Source organism: Monodelphis domestica, chromosome 7 (assembly GCF_027887165.1).
Source record: "Monodelphis domestica isolate mMonDom1 chromosome 7, mMonDom1.pri, whole genome shotgun sequence".
Taxonomy (NCBI): domain Eukaryota; kingdom Metazoa; phylum Chordata; class Mammalia; order Didelphimorphia; family Didelphidae; genus Monodelphis; species Monodelphis domestica.
The window spans coordinates 276,688,794-276,714,416 of NC_077233.1; the positions used below are offsets into that span (position 1 = coordinate 276,688,794).

The 25,623-nt window shown below is 35.8% G+C and overlaps 1 protein-coding gene across 7 annotated transcripts in view; it reads left to right on the forward strand.

The window, feature by feature from the left end:
• Window positions 1-23,677, forward strand: part of TUT7 (terminal uridylyl transferase 7) — a 91,617-nt gene extending 67,940 nt beyond the window's left edge. For 5 of the 7 annotated variants that reach the window (XM_007497908.3, XM_007497909.3, XM_056803886.1 and 2 more), the window contains 3 exons: window positions 749-822; window positions 1,688-1,751; window positions 22,647-23,677. In XM_007497908.3, the coding sequence (XP_007497970.1) occupies window positions 749-822; window positions 1,688-1,751; window positions 22,647-22,735 (227 nt within the window). In that variant the 3' untranslated portion in view covers window positions 22,736-23,677. Of the gene's footprint in view, window positions 1-748; window positions 823-1,687; window positions 1,752-9,172; window positions 9,223-22,646 lie in introns of all 7 variants that reach the window. The other 2 variants (XM_056803884.1, XM_007497910.3) reach the window with 2 other exon arrangements.
• The last annotated feature ends 1,946 nt before the right edge of the window (window positions 23,678-25,623 follow it).

Here is a 25,623-nt window from a genome sequence, read left to right on the forward strand (position 1 = left end):
TTTTCAAAAGCTGTTATCTTATTATTGTATATACTACCTTAACCAGTTCAGATTATATCCTTTCAGAATCTTCTAATTCCGCATGTTTTGTTTTGGTTTGTTTTGGGGGTTTTTTTGTTTATTTGTTTTGTTTTTCATAAATCTGCCATCCAGTGTTAATAGAGATGGTCTGATTTGTTTCATGAATGACAATGAGAAACACGGGTAGTCCAGATGAATTGCTTAATTTTAAATTAAGTCAAATAATCATCTAAAATCAAATTACCAATTAAGCAGTGGAGGGAAAATGAAAAAGAAGGATGAATTCATTTGAATTCATGAGATTCTTTAAAAATCAGTTTTAAATGGAATGAACAATGACAACCTTGAAAATAATTATAATGACCAAATCCAAGAAATTAAGAAACATCTCCCTTCCTTCCTTGCAGATATAAGGATTATGGACAGTACTGCATATGATAGGTAGATATGGTTGACCAATGATTGGTTTTGCTGATCTGTTTCATTTTTTCTTTTAAATTTTTGTTAGCAGGTATGGCTTACTGAATGGAGGAGGGAGAAAGGATATATTCAGAAACTAATGTGATAAAGTAACAAAACACATCAATAAAATGTTTTAATTTAATTAGCTTTTCTATGCACTGAAGACAAGTTATTTTTGCTTTTACAGAAAATTTTATGCAGAATTTTTAACACAGAAATGCTTTTTTTAATTTAAAATAGAATCATTAAATGCTCTATTTTAAAGGTGTATCAAAATCGGATGTTCTGTTTGGGTCTCCTTCTCCTGGCCCCTTGAAACAAACTGGAAAACTCAATCAGGTAAGCTCAGCTCGTAATTCACAAGAAGCTACTCTTTACTTAGTAATCGGGGTTTTTATTTCATTCCTGTGGATGCTACTTGCACTAATGCAAGTCACAACCCCATTATAACTCAAGAAGTTATCTAAGAGTTATTGTGGCCAGAAAAGCAGACTCTGTTAAGAGGGTTGATTGAGAGAGTGGCTTTAGTAGAAGAAAATATGATGTTTTAATGTAGCAATTATCATGTTTTAGTCTCAGGTTCCTATTACATGCTTTAAAATTGAGGACCCCAAAAAGCTTTTGTTTATGTGGCCCATACGTATCAATATTTGCCATATTTGACATTTAAAATGATAAATCTTTAACATGTTTTTCGATTCATTTAAAAATAACAATAATAAATTCATTAATCATGTTAAAATAAATAACATTTTTACAAAAGGACTGAACTTTCAAAAATTCATAAGAAGGGTAGCATTGTTTTACATATTTTTATAATTTTCTTTAATGCTTGGCTTAATAGAAGAACACTGGATTTTTATATATGTTTCTACATTTAATTGAAATGCTATCTAACTTTGTCAAAGGCCTGTAAAAGGCACAGAATACACTTTGAAAGCCATTGCTTTAATATGTTATTTCACATATGTATGTTTTGCCAACTAAGTATAAATTGTAATTTATATTTATTTACTCTGGCACTGTGCAATAGCAGGTGGAGAAGATGAGGGAAATTTAAAGTTAATACTTGTATGAATCAAAATTAGAGAACTGTCTCACTAATAAATCTTCCATTTGAATCATTTTTTATATAGTTTAAATGTTGGGTATTTTTCAGCAAGTTTTCATTGAATGTGATTGATACATCTTGCTCATTTTTTAGGCAATTCATTTACATGAAGACAAAAAGAAACAAAAAGCAAAAATATTTTTGAGTCCCCAGTCAGGTATGTGTATTTTTACAGTAATTTATTTCATTTTCACTTATACTGACACACCGTGACATTTTTTTTCTTTGAGTGAACCTTCAGTTCCCCCATTTTTTCTATTTTTTCTACTATTTCTCCATTTTATCTCCTTCTTCTTAAAGAACAGTTGTTATTGTCAGCACAAACATACTTGCCAGGACAAATATTTTAACCTAAAGGAAGAAATAGTTGCTTGCTCTTTTAGATTCGTCTTCCAAAAAAGAAATGATTAGTAAACTCGGTTCCATATTATCTTAATACTAAACCTCTTGGAATGAGTTTTAAGGATGTTGCAATGTTCTTTCAAACTCTCTGAGGAGAAGCCAGCCATAAGCTGTAACTTCTGCAGTGGGAGTCCTTTGAGTCCTTTGACTAGACTGAAAGGTATTTAAACCTTTATTCTAATATTAATATTGAATTTAAATGCTAGTCTTGAAAAGAAATGAAGGAATTCTCACAAGATTGATTCAATTAATTTTTGTCCTTTCTAAGTAAGTGTCTGAGACTCAAAGATTAAGAACAAGCTACCAATAGAAGCAGCCTGGGTTGGATAAGAAGTAGAAGTAATCAGAAATCAAATGCTTATAGAATCTCCTTCCTCACTGCCTTCATACGATGAAAAGGAAGAGGAAAATTTTGCAAGCAAATATATGATCTCTGCCTTTACAATATCTGATTTAAAATGTAGAGCCTAGCTTTTGATCTTCTTAAATATAAATGCATACTTCTAAAGAAATTCTTAAAATTTGTAAACTTTCTTGAAGCAGTGTGACTTTGGTATTTATATTAAAGCAAATAATGGGTCCAAAAGAACGGAGCTATATGGTAGTTTATCTGAAAACATCTGGACATTTTAGTAGATGACATGCCAAAAACGTGTCAGTAAACTATTAGCCAAAAAAACCTCGTTGCAATCTTGGGCTGCATTACTCAAAGTAGCAGAGTAGCACGTATTGGAGAGTCAAGTAGTGAGGATAGTGCTGTGCCCGGCCCTCGTTGGACCACATTTGGCCACTTTGAAACATTGTGTTTAATTTTGCAGCTCATGTTTTAAGGAGCTGGCAGGTGACCAAAGAAAACAAGCAAGATGGCTAAGGAAGGCTCTCAGGAACTGAGAATGTGTTAGGTTGAAGAAGAGAGTACTTAAGAGTCACACAATAAGCATCTCTTTTTTGAAGGGCCCTCATTGGAGAAGGCAGTGATAGAGAACCTTTTAGAGACTGAGTGCTATGCCTGCCCCCATGCTGGGGAGGGAGGAAGTGCTCCCATTTGGCTGCTAGGCAGAAGGGTGGGGGATGGGGAAAATGTCATCAGGCACAGTGGAGGGGTCGGGGTGGAGAGCAGCTCTGCCTGAGTCTCTCTGCCTATGACCAAGTGCCCACAGAGGTTCACCATCACTGCCCTGGAGGAAAGAACTAAAAGCAATGAGTAGAAGAAAGGGCACCTAGATGGTTCAGTGGTTCAGCCTTGGAGACTGGAGGTCCTGAATTAAAATATGGCTTCACACACTTCCTAGCTGTGTGACCTTGGGCAAATCACGTAACCCCAGTTGCCCAACCTTATCACTCTTCTGCCTGGGAACCAATACTTTGTGTCAGTTCTAAGAAGGTCAAGGTTTGGTTTGGTTTTTTAAAAGTTAATTTAGTCTTAAAGAAAACCTTTATTAGAGTTAAGCAAAAATAGAATGTGCTGCTTTGGGGGGATACGAGGTTTCCAATTGTTTGAAGTCTTCATGCTAGATAGTCATTTGGGGGAAGTGTATTATGGGTTTAACTAGATGGATTCTGAGGGGCTTTGCTGCTCTGATATTCTGTTGTTAAATCTCAAGAGCTGTGCATGGCTGCCTAGTCAATGTTTGTTATTGGGTTGAAAATACAAAGAGTTTACTTCATAAATTTTATATATATATATGCATATATATATATATATATATATATATATATATATATATATATATATACACACACACAATATAAACCCCTTCAGGCAAGGTTGCCTAATTAAAATTCCATATCACAGTTTTTAAAATGTTTGTCACAGACCAAATCCATTATTATTGAATGTTTTGTGAAATGCAGTTTTTTTTCATTTGTATTCCAAAAGGAAAATTCTCCTAATTCTGTAATGTTTAGACTCTCAGCTATTAAATTTTGGGACTAAGTTCACTTTAGGCAAAGGCATCCATGGGTAACAGTATGTCTAGATACCAATAGAAGCAGACTAGGTTGGATAAGAAGAAGAAGTAAAATAATTTGTATAGGAAATCCAGAATGCTTTAAAAGGGAGAACTTGAAAAGTCAATGTATAAAACCTGTTTAATAGTAGTAGAGATAACATAAGAAGTCTTCCTGAATAAATAAATACTACCCCCTCAGTATTTCACTTTATTTTAAAACTTCATTGTTTCTAAGTGGATTTTTAGGCTTAAAAGTAGTTATTATCTTTTCTATTTGGGAATTTCCTTTGTTTTTAGGTTTTAATCAGTAAAATTGAAAGAAAATAATTCTAATTATGTACTTAATCAAATACTAGTGAAAGTATTGAAAAATTAATTATTAAACACTGAATAATACAAAGAGTTATAAAATATAAATTATTTACATCTGAATTAGAACAATGTGATAAAATTGTAATAACTAATTCTAGCTTCTTAAAGTTTGCAAGATGCTTTCTTCACAACTCCACAAAATAGATAATGCAGAATTTATCCACATTTTACAGAGTAAGAAATTGAGACTCTGGGGGCATCTGGGTAGCTCAGTGAACTGAGAGCCAGGCCTAGAGATGGGAAGTCCTTAAGTTCAAGTCTGGCCTCAGACACTTCCCAGCTGTGTGACTGGGCAAGTCACTTGACCCCCATTGCCTAGCCCTTACCACTCTTCTGCCTTGGAGCCAATACACAGTATTGATTCCAAGATGGAAGGTGAAGGTTTAAAAAAAAAAGAAAAGAAAAGAAAAATTGAGACTCTGAGAGCTCACATTAGTTACCCTATTTTCTCACAGCAATGAAGTATGCAAATCAAGAACTCTCCCTTCATCGCTCTTTCCAGTATACCTGCATCCTCTCTATGAAAGTAACAAAATTCTTCTCCTTTGCCACTTTCCAAATCCATCTTTGAGCTCTACTTCGTAATCACTAACTTTGGATTTGTTAAAATATGCTTGTAGTCTTGATATGTGGCATTCTTATTCTTCTGGTCTTGTTTCACGTTGGACTTTTAGCATATATTTTTGCCACAAATAATTTTTTTCAGTGTTTCTTTAAGTTGTTATTGTTAATTTTTGTTTTTTTAAATATCACCATAATTTTGTCCACTATCCTCTTCCCCTCCTGTAGAGCCATCCCATGTTATAAATATTTTTAAAACAAAAATAAAAAGCAAGGAAAGAGAAAACAATCAGCATAACTTGCTGTAGGTCAAAAAAGTCTGAAAATATGTAAAATATGTCACATTCAGGGACCTCCCACCTCTGCAGATGAGTAGATGGTGCTGCCTTCTCATATCTTTTCTTTGAAACTAGGTTTGTCCTTTGTAATTTTATAACTTTCACTTTTGAACTTCGTTATTCTTCCCATTTACTCCATTATAATCACCATGTATATTATTTGCTTCACTTGACTTCACACTGCATCAATTCATGTCTATCATGCTTCTCTGTATTTATTGTTCATTATCTCTTGCCACACAGTATATTCTATTCCATTAACATGCTTGTTTAGTCATTCCTCAATTGATAGACATAAACTTTGTTTCCATTTCTTTTCAATCCCACAAAACACTGCTATCAATATTTCGGTGTGTACAACAGGGACTTTCTTCTTACTAATAGCCTCTTTGGAGTATAGTCCCCAAATGGAATCTCTGGGCCAAAAAGTATGGATATTTTAGTCACTTGACATACATACATATAATTAAATTTAGTTGATAAACGACGATGTAAGACATTACCAACATTAAATAGAGTAATAATAAGTAGATTATCAAGTATTTATTACACAGGACTTTCCATCATATCTGCAAGGGTACCATTCCAGCAAACCACCTTCCCACTCCTTCAGTAAGGCCTGAGACCACAGACAGTTTTCATTTTAACTTTTAACACCTAAATTAACTTTACTGTATCATACTGTTTTTCTCTCCCTGCACCTCTCTCTTAGTTCAACACGGTGCAGCCTCACACACACCCCTACCACCTCCACCACCAAAAAGCTAAGCTTTAAAAAAAAAATGTTACCCTTTAAGTGAAAGCAGAAGAACTAACAGGAGAAAATTGCCTGGTGGGCAGACCAGTGCTGCCCCTGTGGATAACTAAAATCACAGAGAATAAAACTGCCATTAAGGTGTCAGGATTATTGTACCAGGTCACAGCTCCACCACTAATGGATTTGTGTGCCTGTCATTTTGCCAATGGGTAGGGGGTGAGGTAAAATTTCAGGCTTGTTTTGATTTTCATTTCTCCTGTTAGTGATTTTTGAAGCATTCTTTCATACTATTAATAATTGCACTTTTGAGAAATTTGTTCATACTCTTTAACCACTTATCTATTGAGGAATGGTTTTTGGTCCTATACATATGTGTTCTAATTGTACATTTACATATAGTTGTGTGTGTATTTATGAAGCCCTTACAGAAATGCAATAAAAAGATTTTCCCCCCATTCTACCACTTCCTTATTAAGTTAAGAATACATCTCCTGATAGCTGTGAAAAATGTTACTTCTTTTTCTAATATTCTAATATTTTTAATATTAAGGTCATGTGTTTATGTTATGTAATTTTTTAAAGTGTTGATCTAATCCTAATTTCTGCCAGATTGAATTCCACTTTTCCTAGGAGCTTTCATCAAATAGGGAGTTGTTTCCTAAATTTCTCTTTTCCAGCTTGTATTTTCCAAATACTAGATTATGGAGTTCCATTGTTTCTGATTCTCCCTTGTTTGGTATGTTCTATTTTATACTTTTTTTTCCAACTAGTACCAGATGGTTTTTCAGCTGATTTTTAGTGCTATACATCATACCTACCTCTTTTCATTATTCCCCTATCTTTAGTTTTTACAAATAATTTTTTATTACCAGTTTATTGTTCTGTAAAGTGTATTCCTTTGGTAATTTGATTGGTATAGCCCAAAAAAGAGGAAGAGGAAATTGGTTTTAGTAGTATTGTCAATATTGGCATGGCCCAACCATGAGAGCTGAATTATTCCTCCAGCTATTCTCAAGTTGTTGTTTATTTCTTTACCAATTTGTAACTGAAGATAAACAAGTATTTTGTGTGCTTTGATAACATACTTTATGTATCTTGTCACTATTTAGAATAGCATTTCCCCTCTAATATTGCCTTTTAGATTCTATTATTATAGAGAAATACTGTTAATTTTGGAAGGTTTTTTTGGTAGACTGCAACTTTACTGAAGCTATTATTTTAGTATCTTTACTGATTATTTTGGGTTTTCTAAGGAAACCATCTGGTTTTGGTCTTTATTTCCTCACCAATCTTTACACCTTAAATTTCTTTCTTTTATCCTATTGTTATTTCTGAGATTTCTAGAACTGTGTCAGATAGTGGAGAGAGTAGACATCCTTACTTTTACATCTGTGTTTATTAGGAAAGTTTATAGTATATCTCAGTCATTGCTTTTGGTTTTAAGTAGATACCTTTTATAATATTAAACAAGGTCTCTCTGTTACCTAGATGTTGTAAGATTTTTAGCATAAATGTGTGTGGTGCTTTTGTTAAAGCATTTTCCTATCGAGAATAATTTGGTTTGAGGGTTTTTATTTTTAGTATAATTAATTTTATTGCTGACAGAATTTTATCAAAAATGTTTAAATATTCATTAATAATATTAGTCTGTAGTTCTCCTTTGCTTTAGCCCTTCTTGGTTTACATATTAGGATTCTGTTTATCTCAAAGGAATTAGGTAGTTTCTCAGTTTTTGAAAACAATTTGTGTGATATTGGTATTAATTCTTTAAATGTAAAGAATTCTGTGAATCTATCAAGACTGAAAATATTTTCCTTTGAGTAGTTCCTTTATAGCTAGTTCTATTTCCTTTTTTTTTTTTGAGATTTAAAATTCTATTTTATCTTCTATTTGAGTATTTTATGTTTTTTAAGGTATTCCTCTGGTTTTATTTTGTGTTCTCAATTTTTTAGCATGTTGCTATACATGTTAAGTTCCAATAATTCTCTTTATTTCTTCTACTTCTTTTTTTCTCCTTGATCATTTTCGGTTTGGTTGTTTTGATTTTTCTGCCTTCTTTAATCAGATTACCTATGGGTTAATCAATTTTGTTAGCTTTTTCAAAGAACTGACTTTCAATTTTAGTTATCATTTCTTTGGAGGGCATTTGGTTTCCATTTTATCACTTTCTCTAATTTTAATAACTCTTTTTGTGCCTTTTTTAATAACATTTTCCTTCCATTACATGGGAAAAAAGCATTTTTTTAACTTTCATTTATTTTAAGATTAAGCCAGATTCTCACCTTGCCTTTTCCCCTTCCTAAGATGGCACTCAATCTGATATAGATTTTATATTTATAATGGTGTACTATTCCAATAAGAATCTATATTAGCCATTTTGTGAAACAGAAATCAAACAAGAATCAACATGAAATAAGTGAAGAATTAAAGTGAAATAGTTTGTCTCAGTCTTCATTCAGACTCCCATCAGTTATTTCTCTGGAGGCAGATGGTGTTTTTCATCATGAGTCCTTGAGGATTTTCTTGGATCGCTGTATTGCTAAGAATAGCCAACTCATTTATAAATGTTCATCATCCAATATTACTGTTACTCTACAATGTTCTCTTGGCTCTACTCACTTCACTTTGCATCAGTTCATGTAGGTCTTTACAGATTTTTCTGAAATCATCCTTTCTCATAGCATAGTAGTATTCCATCAGATACCACAACTTGTTCAACCATTCTTTAACTGATGGACATCACCTTGAGTTCCAATTCTTTGCAACCACACACACACACACACACACACACACACACACACACACACACACACACACACAAAGCTGTTATAAATATTTTTGTACAAACAGGTCCTTTCCCCTTATTTTTTTTAATAAACCTTTACATTCCATCTTAGAATTAATACTGTCTATTGGTTCCAAAGCAAAAGAATAGTAGGTAGGTAGGGGGGAAAAAAGGCTAGGTAATGGGGGGGGGGGGGGGGGGTTAAGTGACTTGCACAGGGTCACACAGCTAGGAAGTGTCTGAGGCTAGATTTGAGCCCAGGACCCTCCTGTCTGTAGGGCTAACTCCAGCCACCTAACCTGCCCCCTTTTGTGCTTATGTTTGTTTATTTGTTGGCTTTCTAATTTTTTTAGAATGCATATTCAGTTCATTAATCCATTCCTTTTCTATTCTGTTAATGTATATTTGTAGGGATATGATTTTCCCCTGAGGACTGCTTTAGCTGCATTCCAGAAATTTTGGTATGTTGTTTCATCATTATCATTTTCTTTCATATAGCTATTGTTTTTATGATTTGTTCTTGGACCAATTTTCTTTAAGATTTCATTGTGAAGGCTGCATCTTGGACTTCTGTTCTCCCCAAACTCATTACTATTTTTATTATTATGGTTTGTAAAGAATATATATAATATATTTCTAATTTTACTTTTATTTGAAATATCTCCATGCCATAATACATGGCCAGTTTTGTTTTTTGTTTTTTTTTTTTTTGTAAAAATTCCAGGTGGTGCTGAGAAATATATTTATCATTTAATCTGTCCTGCTGAGAAAACACCATAAGTGTTTTTATCTCTAGTTTCTCCAGCAATTTTTTTAGTTCTCTATTTTTTCCTTTGTTTATCATTCTGTTAGATTTGTCCAAAACTGAAGGTGGGGCATTGTCTGTCTCTTGTAATTCAGTTAAATTTTACTTTATTGGTTTAAATTCTAAGTTACTTGGAGCATATAAATTTAATACTGATATTGGTCTTTGGATCATTTAAGTAAAATGTAATTTCCTTGTTTATCTCTTTTTATATTTTGAATGCTTATTTTTGCTTTGGCTGTAGCATGACAAGGGCAACTAGTTGATGCAATGCTAGGCCTGGAGTCAGAAAGAATACTCTTCCATGAGTTGAAATCCAGCCTCAACCACTTAATAGCTATGTGACACTGAACACATGACTTTTAACATTCTTTGCCTTAGTTTTCTCATCTGTAAAATGAGTTGGAGAAGGAAATAGCAAATCACTCCAGTATCTCTGCCAAGAAAACCCCAAATAGGGTCATGAAGAGTCAAACAACTAAAAAATGACTAAATAACAAACAAAAAAACCAAAAAGACAACTAAAAAATGATTAAACAACAAAAAAAAACAAAAAAATAACTGCCACTCCTGCTTTTTTGGAGTCATTTGATGCTACAAAGTAAAAATTTTTTCTGGCCTTTCTTTTTTATTCTGTGTATGTCTTTGCTTTCTAGTTGTATTTCTCGTAAGCAAAAGACTATTAATTTGGGGGGGTGGGTTAATCCAGTTCTGTCACTTTTTCATTATAATGGATTGTTAATTCTTTCACATTTAAAATTGAGACTTAAGCTTATATTTTCCTTCATTTGTTTCTAATATAGATTTTTCCCCTTTAAATAAGCTAGTGTCCCCTTACTATACAAAGACAGTACTTTGTTTCTTCCATAATTTTAGCTTAAGCTTCCTTAAGGCAACCCTATTCCCACCAGCTTTTTCTCCTCAGACTCACACATGTACACACACTCATACATACATACCCTTCAGCCAGTTGTTAACCCTTTTCCTAGTTTTGGAGTTTGGAGCTAAAAAGGAGCTAATGCTAATAAACTTATTTTTCTTTCTTCTGTCTGTCTTATCAAATTCTCTCCCTTTTTTCTCTCCTAATTGAGTAGTTAATTAAAATTCTCCCCTTTTCTTTTTCTTCAACATTTTGATATTTCGTTTTTAAATTTAATTTTCTGCATCTTTTTCTAAAAAAGAATTTCTTTTTTGTCTTTTGATTATTTATCTTGCCTTTCTATTCTAGATTTCTATTCTTTTATTCTTGGATTTATACTTATTTAGTACTTCTTTAGTTTCCATTCTGCATGAAATTAGAGCTTCTAATATACCTATTTTGGGTTCCTTCTTCTAAATTGTATCTGTACTATTGCTTTGTAGAGCTTGCCCCCCACACCCTCTTTTTCTGTCGTATCTCATTCTTAACAATACCAATTCTCACAAGTGAAAGAGTTTATAATTCTCCTCCATGATAGGAATTTCCTTATGTCCGCAATTATACAATTCACTAACACCCTTTGCCCTCTCTATAATCATGTTGTTTTTCTGATTTACTAGGAAATCTCCTCTCTGGGTCCATGTCCTCTCACTCTAATATGTGTCAGTTGCCCCCCAAGATGAGAAAAGCACCTAAGCACCAATCCCCAACAGTTATATCCATTTTAAAGTCTACATCTATAGAATCCCTTTTCTCCCATAAGGATGTTCTTCAATGGATCCCATCCTACCACAGAAACAATATTGCCCTCTTTTCCCTGTTTTAGTCTTTCCCTTCCTCTTCACAATTCTACTGGTACTTTTAACCTCCTGAGAAATTAAAGAATATATTTTCCCTTTGTTGTTAACTTTCCACTTGATTAGGATACATAACATTCCTTTTTCCTTCTTCCTTCCTTTCTTTTGTTCCATTTTTCATTTTAGTCCAACAAAAAATATATTTTTTTGGTTCACATGTAGGCCCAGTGTTGTGGGGTTTAGTCCATGATGTTTTAGATCTGTTTCTCTGCCATCTTATCTTCTATATGGCTTCTGCTTTCACCATTTTCTCCTTTCCATACTTTTAGAATGAAATTTAATAATAATATCTCATATTCTTTTGTTGTTCTCATCCTTAGTTGCATTTGTTTATCTTTCTTGTATTTCTATTATTGAGGGTGTTTGAAAAGCAAATTTGGTCATGTCTGCTTTTCTTTGGAATGTCCATCTCTTTGTGTTAATGGTTAGGCTCAGATTTACAGATTATGCTATCTTGGCTTGTTCTCAGCCCCATTGTTCTTTGGATTGCACTACAGTATTCCATTTCATCCTATGGTTTGTGATATATTCAAGAGTCTTATGTTATTTAGATTTCCTTTATTTAAAGGAAATTTATATTTTTCTTGGTTTCTTGTAAATTTTGTATTTTTGTCAATGGAATTGTTACATTTTACCGTATGTCTTAGAGTTTGCAGCATCGGGTTTTGTTATTCTCTGGGGGTGATCTGGGTTGTTTCATTTGGCATTTGGTTTTCTGTGTTCAGAAATTCTGGATGGTTTTCTTTTACTGTTTCTTATATTGCCATGTTCAGGTTTTACAGTGTTTTCTTCTGGGAGAACCTATAATCTTTAAGTTATCTCTATATATATCCTATCTTTGAGATCATTATACTTTGCTTGCAAAGAGATCGTATTTTTTTCCTTAATTGTCTTTTCAGTTATTCTCTCCATTCCCTACCTTACCTATTGAGAAGACAAGAAATACATCCCCATTACAGAGAAAAATCAGATATATTTTTTAATGTTACTTTTTCTTGCTTCTCTTATTCCAGATTGTCCTTCATTTCTGTGTTTGCATTCCCAATCGATTATCTCTTTTATTCCTTTCATGAAATTTGTCACTGTGGTTTCAAGATTTTTCTATTCTGCTGCTTTCACAGTTCTTATTTCTCTTTTTAAACTTGGAGTTGTGATTCCATGATCTCTTGTGATCTACTTCATGATTAGGTATTGATTCATATTCCTTTATCTTGCAGTATTTATTCAGAGATGTTTGTTTTTGCTTAGCTGATCTGCAGGTCATATTACTTTCTGTTATTAATATCTTTCCTGTTGATTCATCTGCTTATACTCAAATTTAAAGTTAAGACGGAAAAATCATCTCATTCCGCAAGATATTCAGATATGTCCTCAAAGCAATGAATGATGTGCTGATAATAATTTAATCAATAATTAACCATTAGCAAGAAAATCATGCCAGGAAATAAAAGAAACCTACAGAATTAAAAATATCTCTGGAGGAACTAGAGGTAGGATGGGATGGTGCTAAAAATAATAAGGAAAGAGAGGACCAATATAAAAACTATGATAGGTTCTGGAAAATAGAGAAAAAGAGCATCTTTAACTGAGTTTTCAGAACTAGAGTAATTTTACTCTTTTTTTCCCTCATATTTTCTTACTGCTTATTTTCAGACTCTTTTCCCTTTTTTATAGTTTCCTTTGGAGCTCTTCTCGCACACTGGATAATTCAGCCTTACTGACCTCATGTGACTTCTCAGGGCTAGAAAAAGCCCACTAGATGTCAGTGTACTTTTTCTCAAGTTAATGGAGCACTATACATGTAGCAGAGAACCCTGGCATCCCACAATCCCAGCCAGAGCAAGCTTTACTGCTTTTTCATTTTCTGGGTGTTCAAGGAGGGCAAAAGATGTTGCAAGTCTTTGGGTCGGCTTAAGCAGTCTTGCCCAGATCATGGTGGTTGGCAGAAAAAGGAGGTATATTGAGTGTGTGTGCGTGTTTAGGTTAGGGATAGTTAGAAATATTGGTTGGAAAGAGAGAGGGCTATAGTGTGTATCTGGCTAATTTAAGTGCTCATCCACTGCTGTTTCATGCTTCCAAGACAGGATGGTGATCTGTTTCCCAAACTCATTGTGTCCTTCCAGCAGTGTCACCCTCATTTAGAAATGAGTTATTAAACCATATAAGAACCTCTATGGGCCACGTATTGGTTTAGTTTTGAAACATAATATTATCTTTGTTTTATTGTATCTTTTATTTTTTTAAATATTTCCCAGTTACATTTTACGCTGGTTCAGCCTGCATTTAGGAATATTATGAGCCCCTACTTTGAAATGTTTGGGCTAGTGGACAGAATGCTGTATGTATAGTCCAGATGAATTGGGCTCAGATCTCACTTGTCCACTCACTAGCCATGTGACCTTGAGCATGTCACCTGACTTCAGTTTCCAGATCCATAAAATGAAGTACTTACACTCACTGACCTGAAAGGTCCCTTCCAGCATTTCGTCTGTAATTATGCTCATCCTGCTCTGATGTTTTCCAGATCTTATATATTGATACTGGTCCCTCGTCTCTGTCTCTGCCCCCAATCCCTTGACCACATCTTCCTCTTCCATCTTTCAGAAGTCTAATTCGCTAAAATAAAACCAGATTAATTCTTAAACAATTAGTAAATCATTTGTAATGTTACTGTGCTTGTTTTACTGAAGTAGCAGTACAGTTTCTGAGCCTCTTGTTCATAATCTCACTGAGCCAAGAATTCTGAACGATAGGGCAAGGCGAATGGAGCCAGGAAAGAGCACGGTAATTCGTCTAGTTGGCGAACAGAACTTGAATAAAGCGGCCCTGCATAGTGTCAGCAGGAACGTGATATTTCTGACTCTGCTTCATGATGGTCAGATGACACTGACTTGCATTTTTAGGTCAAGGAAATGCAGATCTAGCCCCAAAAAAGAGAAGTCAGGTAATAGTGGGGGAGAAAGGACACACTTATTGCCTGGAAATACAGAGATAGAGAGAAACTGTACATTTGACACAAGTATGAACAAAAAAACCCACAACATTTCAGTATTCGGGGGTTTTTTTCTTTTTCTTTTTTTTAAATAATATTTTATTTGATCATTTCCAAGCATTATTCATTAAAGACAAAGATCATTTTCTTTTCCTCCCCCCGTAGCCAACGCGTGATTCCACTGGGTGTCACATGTGTTCTTTTTTTTTTTTTTTAAATATATTTTATTTGATCATTTCCAAGCATTATTCGTTAAAGACATAGATCATTTTCTTTTCCTCCCCCCCACCCCCCATAGCCGACACGTAAGTCCACTGGGCATTAGATGTTTTCTTGATTTGAACCCATTGCTTTGTTGATAGTATTTGCATTAGAGTGTTCATTTAAAGTCTATCCTCTGTCATGTCCCCTCAACCTCTGTATTCAGGCAGTTGCTTTTTCTCGGTGTTTCCACTCCCATAGTTTATCCTTTGCTTATGAATGGTGTTTTTTTTTTCTCCTGGATCCCTGAAAGTTGTTCAGGGACATTACACCGCCCCTAATGGAGAAGTCCATTACGTTCGATGATACCACAGTGTATTAGTCTCTGTGTACAATGTTCTCCTGGTTCTGCTCCTCTCGCTCTGCATCACTTCCTGGAGGTTGTTCCAGTCTCCATGGAACTTCTCCACTTTATTATTCCTTTGAGCACAATAGTATTCCATCACCAACATATACCACAGTTTGTTCAGCCATTCCCCAATTGATGGGCATCCCCTCGTTTTCCAGTTTTGGGCCACCACAAAGAGCGCAGCTAGTCACATGTGTTCTTGATTCGAATCCATTTCTATGTTGTCAATATTTGCATTAGAGTTTCGTTTAGAGTCTCTCCTCTGTCATGTCCCCTCAACCTCTGTAGTCAGGCAGTTGCTTTTCCTCAGTGTTTCCACTCCCATAGTTTATCCTTTGCTTATGAATGGTGTTTTTTCTCCTAGATCCCTGCAAATTGTTCAGGGACATTACAATGGAGAAGTCCATTACGTTCGATTATACTACAGTGTATCAGTCTCTGTGTACAATGTTCTGGTTCTGCTCCTCTCACTCTGCATCACTTCTTGGAGGTCGTTCCAGTCTCCATGGAACTCCTCCACTTTATTATTCCTTTTAGCACAATAGTATTCCATCACCAACATATACCACAGTTTGTTCAGCCATTCCCCAATTGATGGGCATCCCCTCGTTTTCCAATTTTTGGCCACCACAAAGAGCGCAGCTATGAATATTTTTGTACATGTCTTTGTGTCCATTATCTCTTTGGGGTACAGACCCAGCAGTGCTATGGCTGGGTCAAAGGGTAGATATTCTTTTATCGCCCTTTGGGCATAGTTCCAAATTGCCCTCCAGAATGGTTGGATCAGTTCACACCTCCACCAGCAATGAATTAATGTCCCAACTTTGCCACATCCCCTCCAGCATTCATTACTTTCCTTTGCTGTTATGTTAGCCAATCTGCTAGGTGTGAGACGATACCTCAGAGTTGTTTTAATTTGCATCTCTCTGATTATAAGAGATTTAGAACACTTCTTCATGTGCTTGTTAATAGTTTTGATTTCTTTATCTGAGAACTGCCTATCCATGTCCCTTGCCCATTTATCAATTGGAGAATGGCTTGATTTTTTGTACAATTGATTTAGCTCTTTATAAATATGAGTAATTAAACCTTTGTCAGAGGTTTCTATGAAGATTTTTTCCCAATTTGTTGTTTCCCTTCTGATTTTAGTTACATTGGTTTTGTTTGTACAAAAACTTTTTAGTTTGATGTAGTCAAAATTATTTATTTTACATTTTGTGATTCTTTCTATGTCTTGCTTGGTTTTAAAGCCTTTCCCCTCCCAAAGGTCTGACATGTATACTATTCTGTGTTTACCCAATTTACTTATGGTTTCCTTCTTTATGTTTAAGTCGTTCACCCATTTTGAATTTATCTTGGTGTAGGGTGTGAGGTGTTGATCTATTCCTAATCTCTCCCATACTGTCTTCCAATTTTCCCAGCAGTTTTTATCAAATTGTGGATTTTTGTCCCAAAAGCTGGGATCTTTGGGTTTATTGTATACTGTCTTCCTGAGGTCGCTTTCCCCCAGTCTATTCCACTGATCTTCCTTTCTGTTTGTTAGCCAGTACCAAATTGTTTTGATGACTGCTGCTTTGTAATATAGTTTAAGGTCAGGGACTGCAAGGCCCCCTTCATATGTGTTTTTTTTTTCATTATTTCCCTGGATATCCTTGATCTTTTGTTATTCCAAATGAATTTTGTTATGGTTTTTTCTAAATCAGTAAAGAAATATTTTGAGAGTTCAATGGGTATGGCACTAAATAGATAAATAAGTTTGGGTAGGATGGTCATTTTTATTATATTGGATCATCCTATCCATGAGCAGTTAATGTTTTTCCAATTGCTCAAGTCTAGTTTTAGTTGTGTGGCGAGTGTTTTGTAGTTGTGTTCATATAGTTCCTGTGTTTGTCTTGGGAGGTAGATTCCTAGGTATTTTATTTTGTCTAAGGTGATTTTGAATGGGATTTCTCTTTCTAGTTCTTACTGCTGAGCTGTGTTGGAGATATATAGAAAAGCTGATGACTTATGTGGGTTTATTTTGTATCCTGCAACTTTGCTAAAGTTGTTGATTATTTCAATTAGCTTTTTGGTTGAATCTCTAGGATTCTTTAAGTAGACCATCATGTCATCTGCAAAGAGTGATAACTTGGTCTCCTCCTTGCCTATTTTGATGCCTTCGATTTCTTTTTCTTCTCTAATTGCTATTGCTAGTGTTTCTAGTATAATATCAAATAGTAGAGGTGATAATGGGCATCCTTGTTTCACTCCAGATCTTATTGGAAATGCATTTAGTTTATCCCCATTGCAAATGATATTAGCTGATGGTTTTAGATATATACTGTTTATTATTTTTAGGAACGACCCTTCTATTCCTATGCTTTCTAGTGTTTTTAATAGGAATGGGTGTTGTATTTTATCAAAGGCTTTTTCTGCGTCTATTGAGATAATCATGTGATTCTTGTTGGTTTGCTTGTTGATGTGGTCAATTATGTGGATGGTTTTCCTAATATTGAACCAGCCCTGCATCCCTGGTATAAATCCTACTTGATCATGGTGGATGACCCTTCTGATCACTTGCTGGAGTCTTTTTGCTAGTATCCTATTTTAAGATTTTTGCATCTATATTCATTAGGGAGATTGGTCTATAGTTTTCTTTCTCTGTTTTTGACCTGCCTGGTTTTGGAATCAGTACCATGTTTGTGTCATAAAAGGAGTTTGGTAGAGCTCCCTCTTTGCTTATCATGTCAAATAGTTTGTATAGTATTGGGATTAACTGTTCTCTGAATGTTTGATAGAATTCACTGGTGAATCCATCAGGCCCTGGGGATTTTTTCTTAGGAAGTTCTTTGATAGCTTGTTGGATTTCATTTTCTGATATGGGATTATTTAAGAATTCTATTTCCTCTTCTGTTAGTCTAGGCAGTTTGTATTTTTGTATATATTCATCCATATCACCTAAATTGGTGTATTTATTGCCATATAATTGGGCAAAGTAATTTCTAATGATTGCCTTAATTTCCTCTTCATCGGAGGTGATGTCCCCCTTTTCATCTTTGATGCTATTAATTTGCTTTTCTTCTTTCCTTTTTTAAATTAGATTGACCAGTACTTTGTCTATTTTGTTTGTTTTTTCAAAGTACCAGCTTCTTGTCTTATTTATTAAATCAATAGTTCTATCACTTTCGATTTTATTAATTTCTCCCTTAATTTTTAGGATTTCTAGTTTGGTTTTCTGCTGGGGGGTTTTAATTTGATCGCTTTCGAGTTTTTTTATTTGCATTTCCAATTGATTGATCTCTGCTCTCCCTAGTTTGTTGATATATGCACTCAGGGATATGAATTTACCTCTGATTACCTCTTTGGCTGCATCCCAAAAGGTTTGAAAGGATGTCTCGCCATTGTCATTTTCCTCGATAAAATTATTAATTGTTTCTATGATTTCTTCTCTAACTAAATGATTTTGGAGTATCATATTGTTTAATTCCAATTAGTTTTTTATTTGGTTTTCCATGTACCTTTATTGATTATTATTTTTATTGCCTTGTGATCTGAGAAGGCTGCATTTATTATTTCTGCCTTTCTGCATTTGTGTGCTATGTTTCTGTGACCTAATGTATGGTCAATTTTTGTGAATGTGCCATGTGGTGCTGAGAAGAAGGTGTATTCCTTTTTATCCCTATTTATTTTTCTCCATATGTCTATTAATTCTAATTTTTCTAAGATTTCATTCACTTCTTTCACCTCTTTCTTATTTGTTTTTTGGTTTGATTTATCTAAATTTGATAATGGTTGGTGTAAGTCTCCCACTAATATGGTTTTACTGTCTATTTCTTCCTTCAATTCTCCTAATTTCTCCATTAGAAATTTGGGTGCTATATTATTTGGTGCATACATGTTGATTAATGATGTTTCCTCATTGTCTAAAGTCCCTTTTAACAAAATATAATTACCTTCCCTCTCCCTTTTGATCAGGTCTATTTTTGCTTTGGCTTTATCAGATATCATGATTACCACTCCTGCCTTCTTTCTGTCAATTGAGGCCCAGAAGGTCTTACTCCATCCTTTAATTCTGACCTTGTGGGTGTCTACCCGCCTCATGTGTGTTTCTTGAAGACAACATATGGTAGGGTTTTGGATTCTAATCCATTCTGCTGTTCGTCTACGTTTTATGGGTGAGTTCATCCCATTCACGTTCAAGGTTATGACTGTCATTTGTGGACTCCCTGGCATTTTGATAACCTTCCCTAATTCTAACCTTTTTTCCTTCGTCTCTACCTTTTAGTCCAGTGATTTACTTTGAATCAGTCCCCCTTATCTCCTCCCTTGATATGTTTCCCTTTTTAGTCCCTCCCCTTTTGTTCCCTCTCCCTCCGCCCTCTCTTTGCCTCCCCTTTTGTTTTCCCTCTCCCCTTCCCCCCCCTTGGTTTTCCCTTCTCCCTACCCTTGTTGGGTAGGATAGAATTCAAGATCCCAATGGATCTGGATGTTTTTCCCTCTCAGAGTTGATTTCCCTGAGAGTAAGGTTTAAGTAAAAACTCTCTTCCTCTCCTGCTTATAGGAGTTTTCTTCCCCTCCCCTTCCCATGTGAATCTTTGTGTGAGAATGATTATTCTATTTGGTCTTTCTTTTCCCCCTATTTACACATTACATTTTCCCCACCTGTTAGTATACATAGATTGATATAAATGTAGTCCTTATAGAAGAGAGTTTGAGTAAAAGAAGAAGATATTTTCTCCTTTTCCCTTTCCTTCATATTTACCTTTTCAGGTATTCCATGCTCTTTGATTTTCGATATCGAACTTTCCACAGAGCTCTGGTCTTTTCATTGCAAAAAGTTGGAAATCTTCTATTTTGTTGAATGCCCATACTTTCCCTTGGAAGTATATACTCAGTTTTGCTGGATAGCTGATTCTTGGTTGAAGACCCAGCTCTCTTGCCTTTCTGAAAATCATGTTCCATGCCTTACGATCATTCAGAGTGGAACTTGCAAGGTCTTGTGTGACCCTGATTGGCATTCCTTTATATCTAAATTGTCTTTTTCTGGCTTCTTGCAGGATTTTTTCTTTTGTTTGGGAGTTTTGGAATTTGGCAATTACATTCCTGGGAGTTGTCTTTTGGGGGTTTAGTGTAGAGGGTGTTCTGTGAGCTCTGTCAGTGGCTGTATTGCCCCCTTGTTCTAGAATCTCTGGGCAATTTTCTTTGATTATCTCTTGTATCACCATGTCGAGTTTGGTGTTTATTTCTGGCTTTTCTGGAAGTCCAATTATTCTTAAATTATCTCTTCTCCCTCTATTTTCCAAATCTGTCATTTTGTCAATGAGATATTTTATGTTCTCTTCTAATTTCTTGATCTTTTGGCTTTGTTTTATTAGTTCTTGCTTTAAAGCCTGGTTTTCCTTTTCCCTTTGGTCAAACTGGTTTTGTAGATGCGTAAATTTCTTTTGCATTATTTCCCACTTTTCGTCCCAGAAGGCTTCCATCTTTTTGATCATTTCAGATTCAAATTCTTCATGGGTTTGTGGAGAGTTTCCATTTCCTTTGGAAGGTTTCGGAGCATTTCCTTGTGTTTCCTCTTCTATCTCCTCTGTGTCTTGTATGTTTGCTCCATAAAATGTGTCCAAAGTCGCCCCCTTCTTCTTCTTGTTTTTTTTTTTTTGAATTTTGGGACTTTTGTGCTTCTGTGGAGTTTGCCATCTCTATCTGAGTGTGTGTGTGTGGGGGGGGGGGGATTAGCTTTTCTTATCTCTGTTTGGTGTTCAGAGGTTTTAGCCCTAGGCAGATTGTCCGTTCTATGCAGTTGTTGTTCTGTGTTCCCGGGAAGCCAGGAGTTGCTGGTGTGTCCCTGTTATTGCCCTCCTCTCCTCGGCACCCTCCTGATGCTTCTCCGTTGCCTTACTTCCACACTCTAAGCCTAGCTTGACCCTTGTTCCTGTGCCTTAGCTGGCCAGCGCTTGCACTCTGTGGGGGAAAGGCTCGCAGCTTCCCGGAGCTCTGAGGGCTCCTAATGAGATTAGCTTTCCCTGGGTTGAATTTAGTATGCCTTGAGGCAGGGACTTTTTTCGTGAGATTCCGATGGAAGGATCCAGCCAGGGGGTTACAAGCTCCCTCCTCTCTCTGTTTCCCTGCTGTCTTTGTCTGGGTGCCCCCTCGACTGGGTCAGGTTGTTTTCAGTATGTGGCCTTCAGAATAGCCGGCTCCCGAGGCCCTTTTGCCAGTCCTGAGGGTTGCTATTGTTTCAGAAGCCCCTGCTCTCTGAGGGGGAGGGGTTACGAGCTCCCCTGTCCCTGTCTTTTTCCTTGCTGTCTGAGTGCCCCCTCCACTGGGTTAGGAAGCGGCCTTCAGAATAGCAGGCCGTGGGGCTCTGAGGTTGCCTCTGCTGCCTCGGACTTGGACTCGGCGCTCTGGGTTGGGGGGGATGGGTCCTAGGACCTTCCTTCTGCCTATCCCTTAGGTCCGAGTGGTCTCGGGTTCTGGCTTTGGGGGCGGGTGTACCTTTTGGTCCAGGTCCAGGAGGAGGACTCCCGGGGTCTATGCTGTTGATCGTTTTGAGTTTCGGTGCCCTAGGAGCATTCGGTTTGAGATCGGTAAGGAAGGGTTTCAGGAGATCTGGACTTTGGCTTTCTCTAAGCCGCCATCTTGACCGGAAGTCCGGGGTTTTTTTTTTTTTTAACCTTTTCTGCCTTAGTAACAACTCTTAAGACAAAAGGGCAAACAGTGACTTGCCCAGGGTGACGCAGCTAGGAAGTGTCTGAGGCTACCTTTAAACCCATGTCCTCCTGCCTCCAGGCCTGGCATGATATTCAGTGTGCTACCAGCTGCCTAATTAATGAGATCGTTTAGAATTCCTAAAGAGAGCAATGTTAATAAGCCAGGACCCCCGAGGAAGATAATGACGTCCCTTTTAAAGGCTGGTTAATGGTCAATGTAAAGGATACTTCTGACAAAGAAAATTCCCACTCTTTTAGACTGACCACCATAAAATGATCCATTATCAATCAGAAGGCATATATTGGGCCTTTATTACCTGCACACATAGTCCAACCCTTTGTTCTACTCTGAGAAATTAGGTACTATTTTGAGTTAGTGTTTTATTTTAAGAAAACTTAACTAGGTCTTCAAGAGTCAGAGGACTTCTTGCAGACGTATATTCTAGATCTTTATATCACATCTGATGCACCTAATGCTTTATGTTTCCGTTTCCTTTTCAGTGGTGTTATAAGGATGAGAGTAGGAGCAACAAAGGCGTTCCTTTCCTTCCCATTCATTCCTAGAGTTATTGTCAGAGCTCTGTTCTTTTATCCTTTTTCTGGAAAGTATTGGTGCAGGATATTGATTTCAAGCAAGGCAAACATTTGCCATTTCTTTTCTCTCTCCCCAGATGCCAGTCTGTACATTTGTTTGTGCTTACTCTTTAGCGCTCACCTATGTCCCTCCACAACAACGTAATATCTAATTGTGAACTTAATAAAATTGTGCTAATGTTGTGACAGATCCTAATTCCATTCTGAAAAAGAGCATTTTCATTATACTTAACCTTTCGTGTTTGAAGCATTTATATTCTAGTCATGTGAAGATGTGAAATGAAGATCAGATTCCTAAACAGAAAAGCTGTTGCAAATGACTAAAAGTAAAAAAGTAATTTTTCTGATTACAAAGTGAATAATTCAAGGTTTATTTTTTTGTGTTTTGTGTGTGTGTGTGTGTGTTTTCTCCACTGTAGGCAGCCTTTCCAATAAATACATGACTCAGGGAAAAGCCTCACAGAAGAGGACCCAACAAGACACCCGTGAGGGAACAGAGCACCATTAATGGCAGTCACATACACTCTGAAAATGAGTCTTCTTTTAGCTAAAACAGCTTGGGTGTACAGGATATGGCAGCACATATCAGGCTTCAACTTAACATTCAAGGGAAATAGCAGTTGGTTGTTCTTGTTTTTTATTTAATGAAATTGCTAATTTTTAAAAAAATTTTAATATTTGTCCACCTGCCACAGGCGCCTGCTCTCACTAGAATCGAGCATTTTAATCAAAGTCCATGATGTTTGTCTTTGATAACTAGATTTAAAAAAAAAGTATAATTAGGGCCTAGTACTTAATAAATATTCCCGTGGATTTTAATACTTTCAAAACAAACTAAAAAAATATGGTGTGAAAATTAGCCCTTCTCCCTCCCTCCAAGTAAATTTAGCTTTTTTGCTTCCCTCCACTGTACTTTTTATTTCGAAAAGGAAAAATGGTATTTATTGTTGTTTACTTGTGTAAAAGTATTTCAGATGTGGACTACCTCCACTGTATCCACAAAAATAAATTAAAAACATCTGTAGAAGATTTGACAACATGGACATTAGTAAACTTTTATGTAAAATTTCTATGAACAAGGAGTACCATTGAGTTTTTTTCTGTTTTGTTTTCCCTGTCTCTTTAAATATGAGTTGACACACTTGCTGCGCTTATGTAAAAATGGAGATGTGAAACAAGTTGTCCTGTTTGATGCTGCTAAGAATATATTTCTACTCTCTATAAAATGTGTCAGAGAAATATAAAATTCTTTCACTATGGATTTCTAATGCTCTGCAAACTGAAGAGGCCATACCTGCCAATCAAGATCTCAGTATCATCTTGGGCTGTTCAGAGACCTTCAGAGATATAATCTTTACAATTCACTGAAAAATAATATGTCTAGTAAATGGTCCGAACTATGCTTCCACTATTTATGATTTTCAAATAAAAAACAAATTTTCAATCTTTAGTTTTCTAACATTTTTTCTGATGTTTCTAAATTTCTTGACAGTGTGGTATTAAAAAGTGAGCCATAATTTTTTTAGTTCCTTTTTTAAAGGGAATCTATAATATATAACCTACATATAACTATTCTTAAGCCTTATTGTTCTTCAGCACACAATGGCCAGTTTTTACAACACAGAAGGAAGAGATTTATCAAAGTGACTAGGAAATACTAAGGAAATGGGAATGAACCTGGGTTTGAGCTAGATGACTTCTACGATTCATTCTGGCTCAATATCTTGTGAGCCTTTCAATGTTCACTCTAATTTGTCTTTTACATTTCTGAATTTTATACTTTGTCAGATCCTAGTGTTTTGAATCTTTTACTTACTAGTAACGTGAACTGCATCATGACACTAGGAGGACGCTTAGTTCACAGCATCAAGTCCAGTTTCTGTAATACATATATGATGAATTCCTGGATCATGACCACCAGTGAAATCAAGAAAATGGTTCTTTCCATTTCTGTACTGCTGGCAGCGGAGTGATGAAAGCAGAAAGTGCTAAGAATCAAAGTGTTTAGATGTTCTAAACATTGACTTGTCAATGAGGTTCACTCTGAAGATTTTATTCCAGTTACCATGTCAGTATACTAATAGAACAGCGATGTCATTCTCACTAGAAATGAAACCGGAAATAAATAAGTTGTAACTAAGTGCAAGAATACTCGAGAACCCTTCAGAGAGGCAAGTAAGAGTTGGCAGAGTTGTTTCGTTTTCTTCATGCACTCAGACAAAGTGTACATGTCATTTCATGAGCCCATCTTGCTTTGCATTTCTCATGATGAATATAAGATCACACTGAAGATAACTGCAAGTTATGCATTAATATATGTTGCTGAGAATAAAGAGACGTTCTACTAAGAAAAAGGGAGGTGCGGTGTGAGGAGTTAGGGGGCACAGTGGAGAGTGTGCCTGGTCTGGAGTCAGCAGGACCTCAGTTCAAATCTGGCCTTAGACACTTTATAACTGTAAGACCCTGAGCAAGTCACTTAACCCTGATTTCCTTGCCCTTGCCACTCTTCTGTCTCAGACTGATGCTAAGGCAGAAGGTAAGGGTCTAAAAAAACTCGAGATCTTCCAAGGTGATGTGTACATACATACAGTGACTTGAAAAAGTGGGCATGGAGGACAATAGAAAAAATGTTAGAAAATAAAATCAATGAACAGATACTTGCTAAATTCCTATTATGTACCTAAGGAAATGAGCATTTATTACCCGTTTTACAAATATTATTTGGTCTTCGTAACAATCCTGAGATGTAGGCGCTGTTAGTTATTTTAAAGAAAGAGATAAACAGAGGTTAAGTGACATGCCCAGAGTCATTCCACTTGCAAAATGCCTGAGTCTAGATTGGAACTCAGATCTTCCTAGCCCAGCACTATCCACTGAGTTATTCTGTCACTTTTAGGGGATTTAACTGAAAAAACTGGGTAAATCCCAGTGTCAGATACTCTACCCCACAGTCCTTACATATCATCAAAATATCCTATCAGTTCTAAAATGTCCTCAAAAAGTAATTGAATGAATCAAAACATAATAAAATATGCAAGTATAGTTGAGGGGGCATTTTAAAAAATATTAGAGATGGATGGGTAGAAACAATAGGACTTCGCAACAGTGAAGAGAATAGCACCCACATTGTGAGCTCAGGTGACTGCAAAATGCCTTTGACAGTAATAGGGAAGTTGAGAGGAGAGCTGTTGGGGAAAGATAATGAGTTCAGTTAGAAACATGCTGAGTTTATGATGTCTAATAGTTGGAGATGTGAAACTGGAAGTCAGAAAAGATATTAATGCTGAATAAATATTGATCCATAATTGCCAAGTGGAAAAAATATAGAGGGAGAAGAAAAGTGGGTCCAGAAAAGACTGGGAAGCAGCATTCATGAAGACAATACAAAAAAGAATA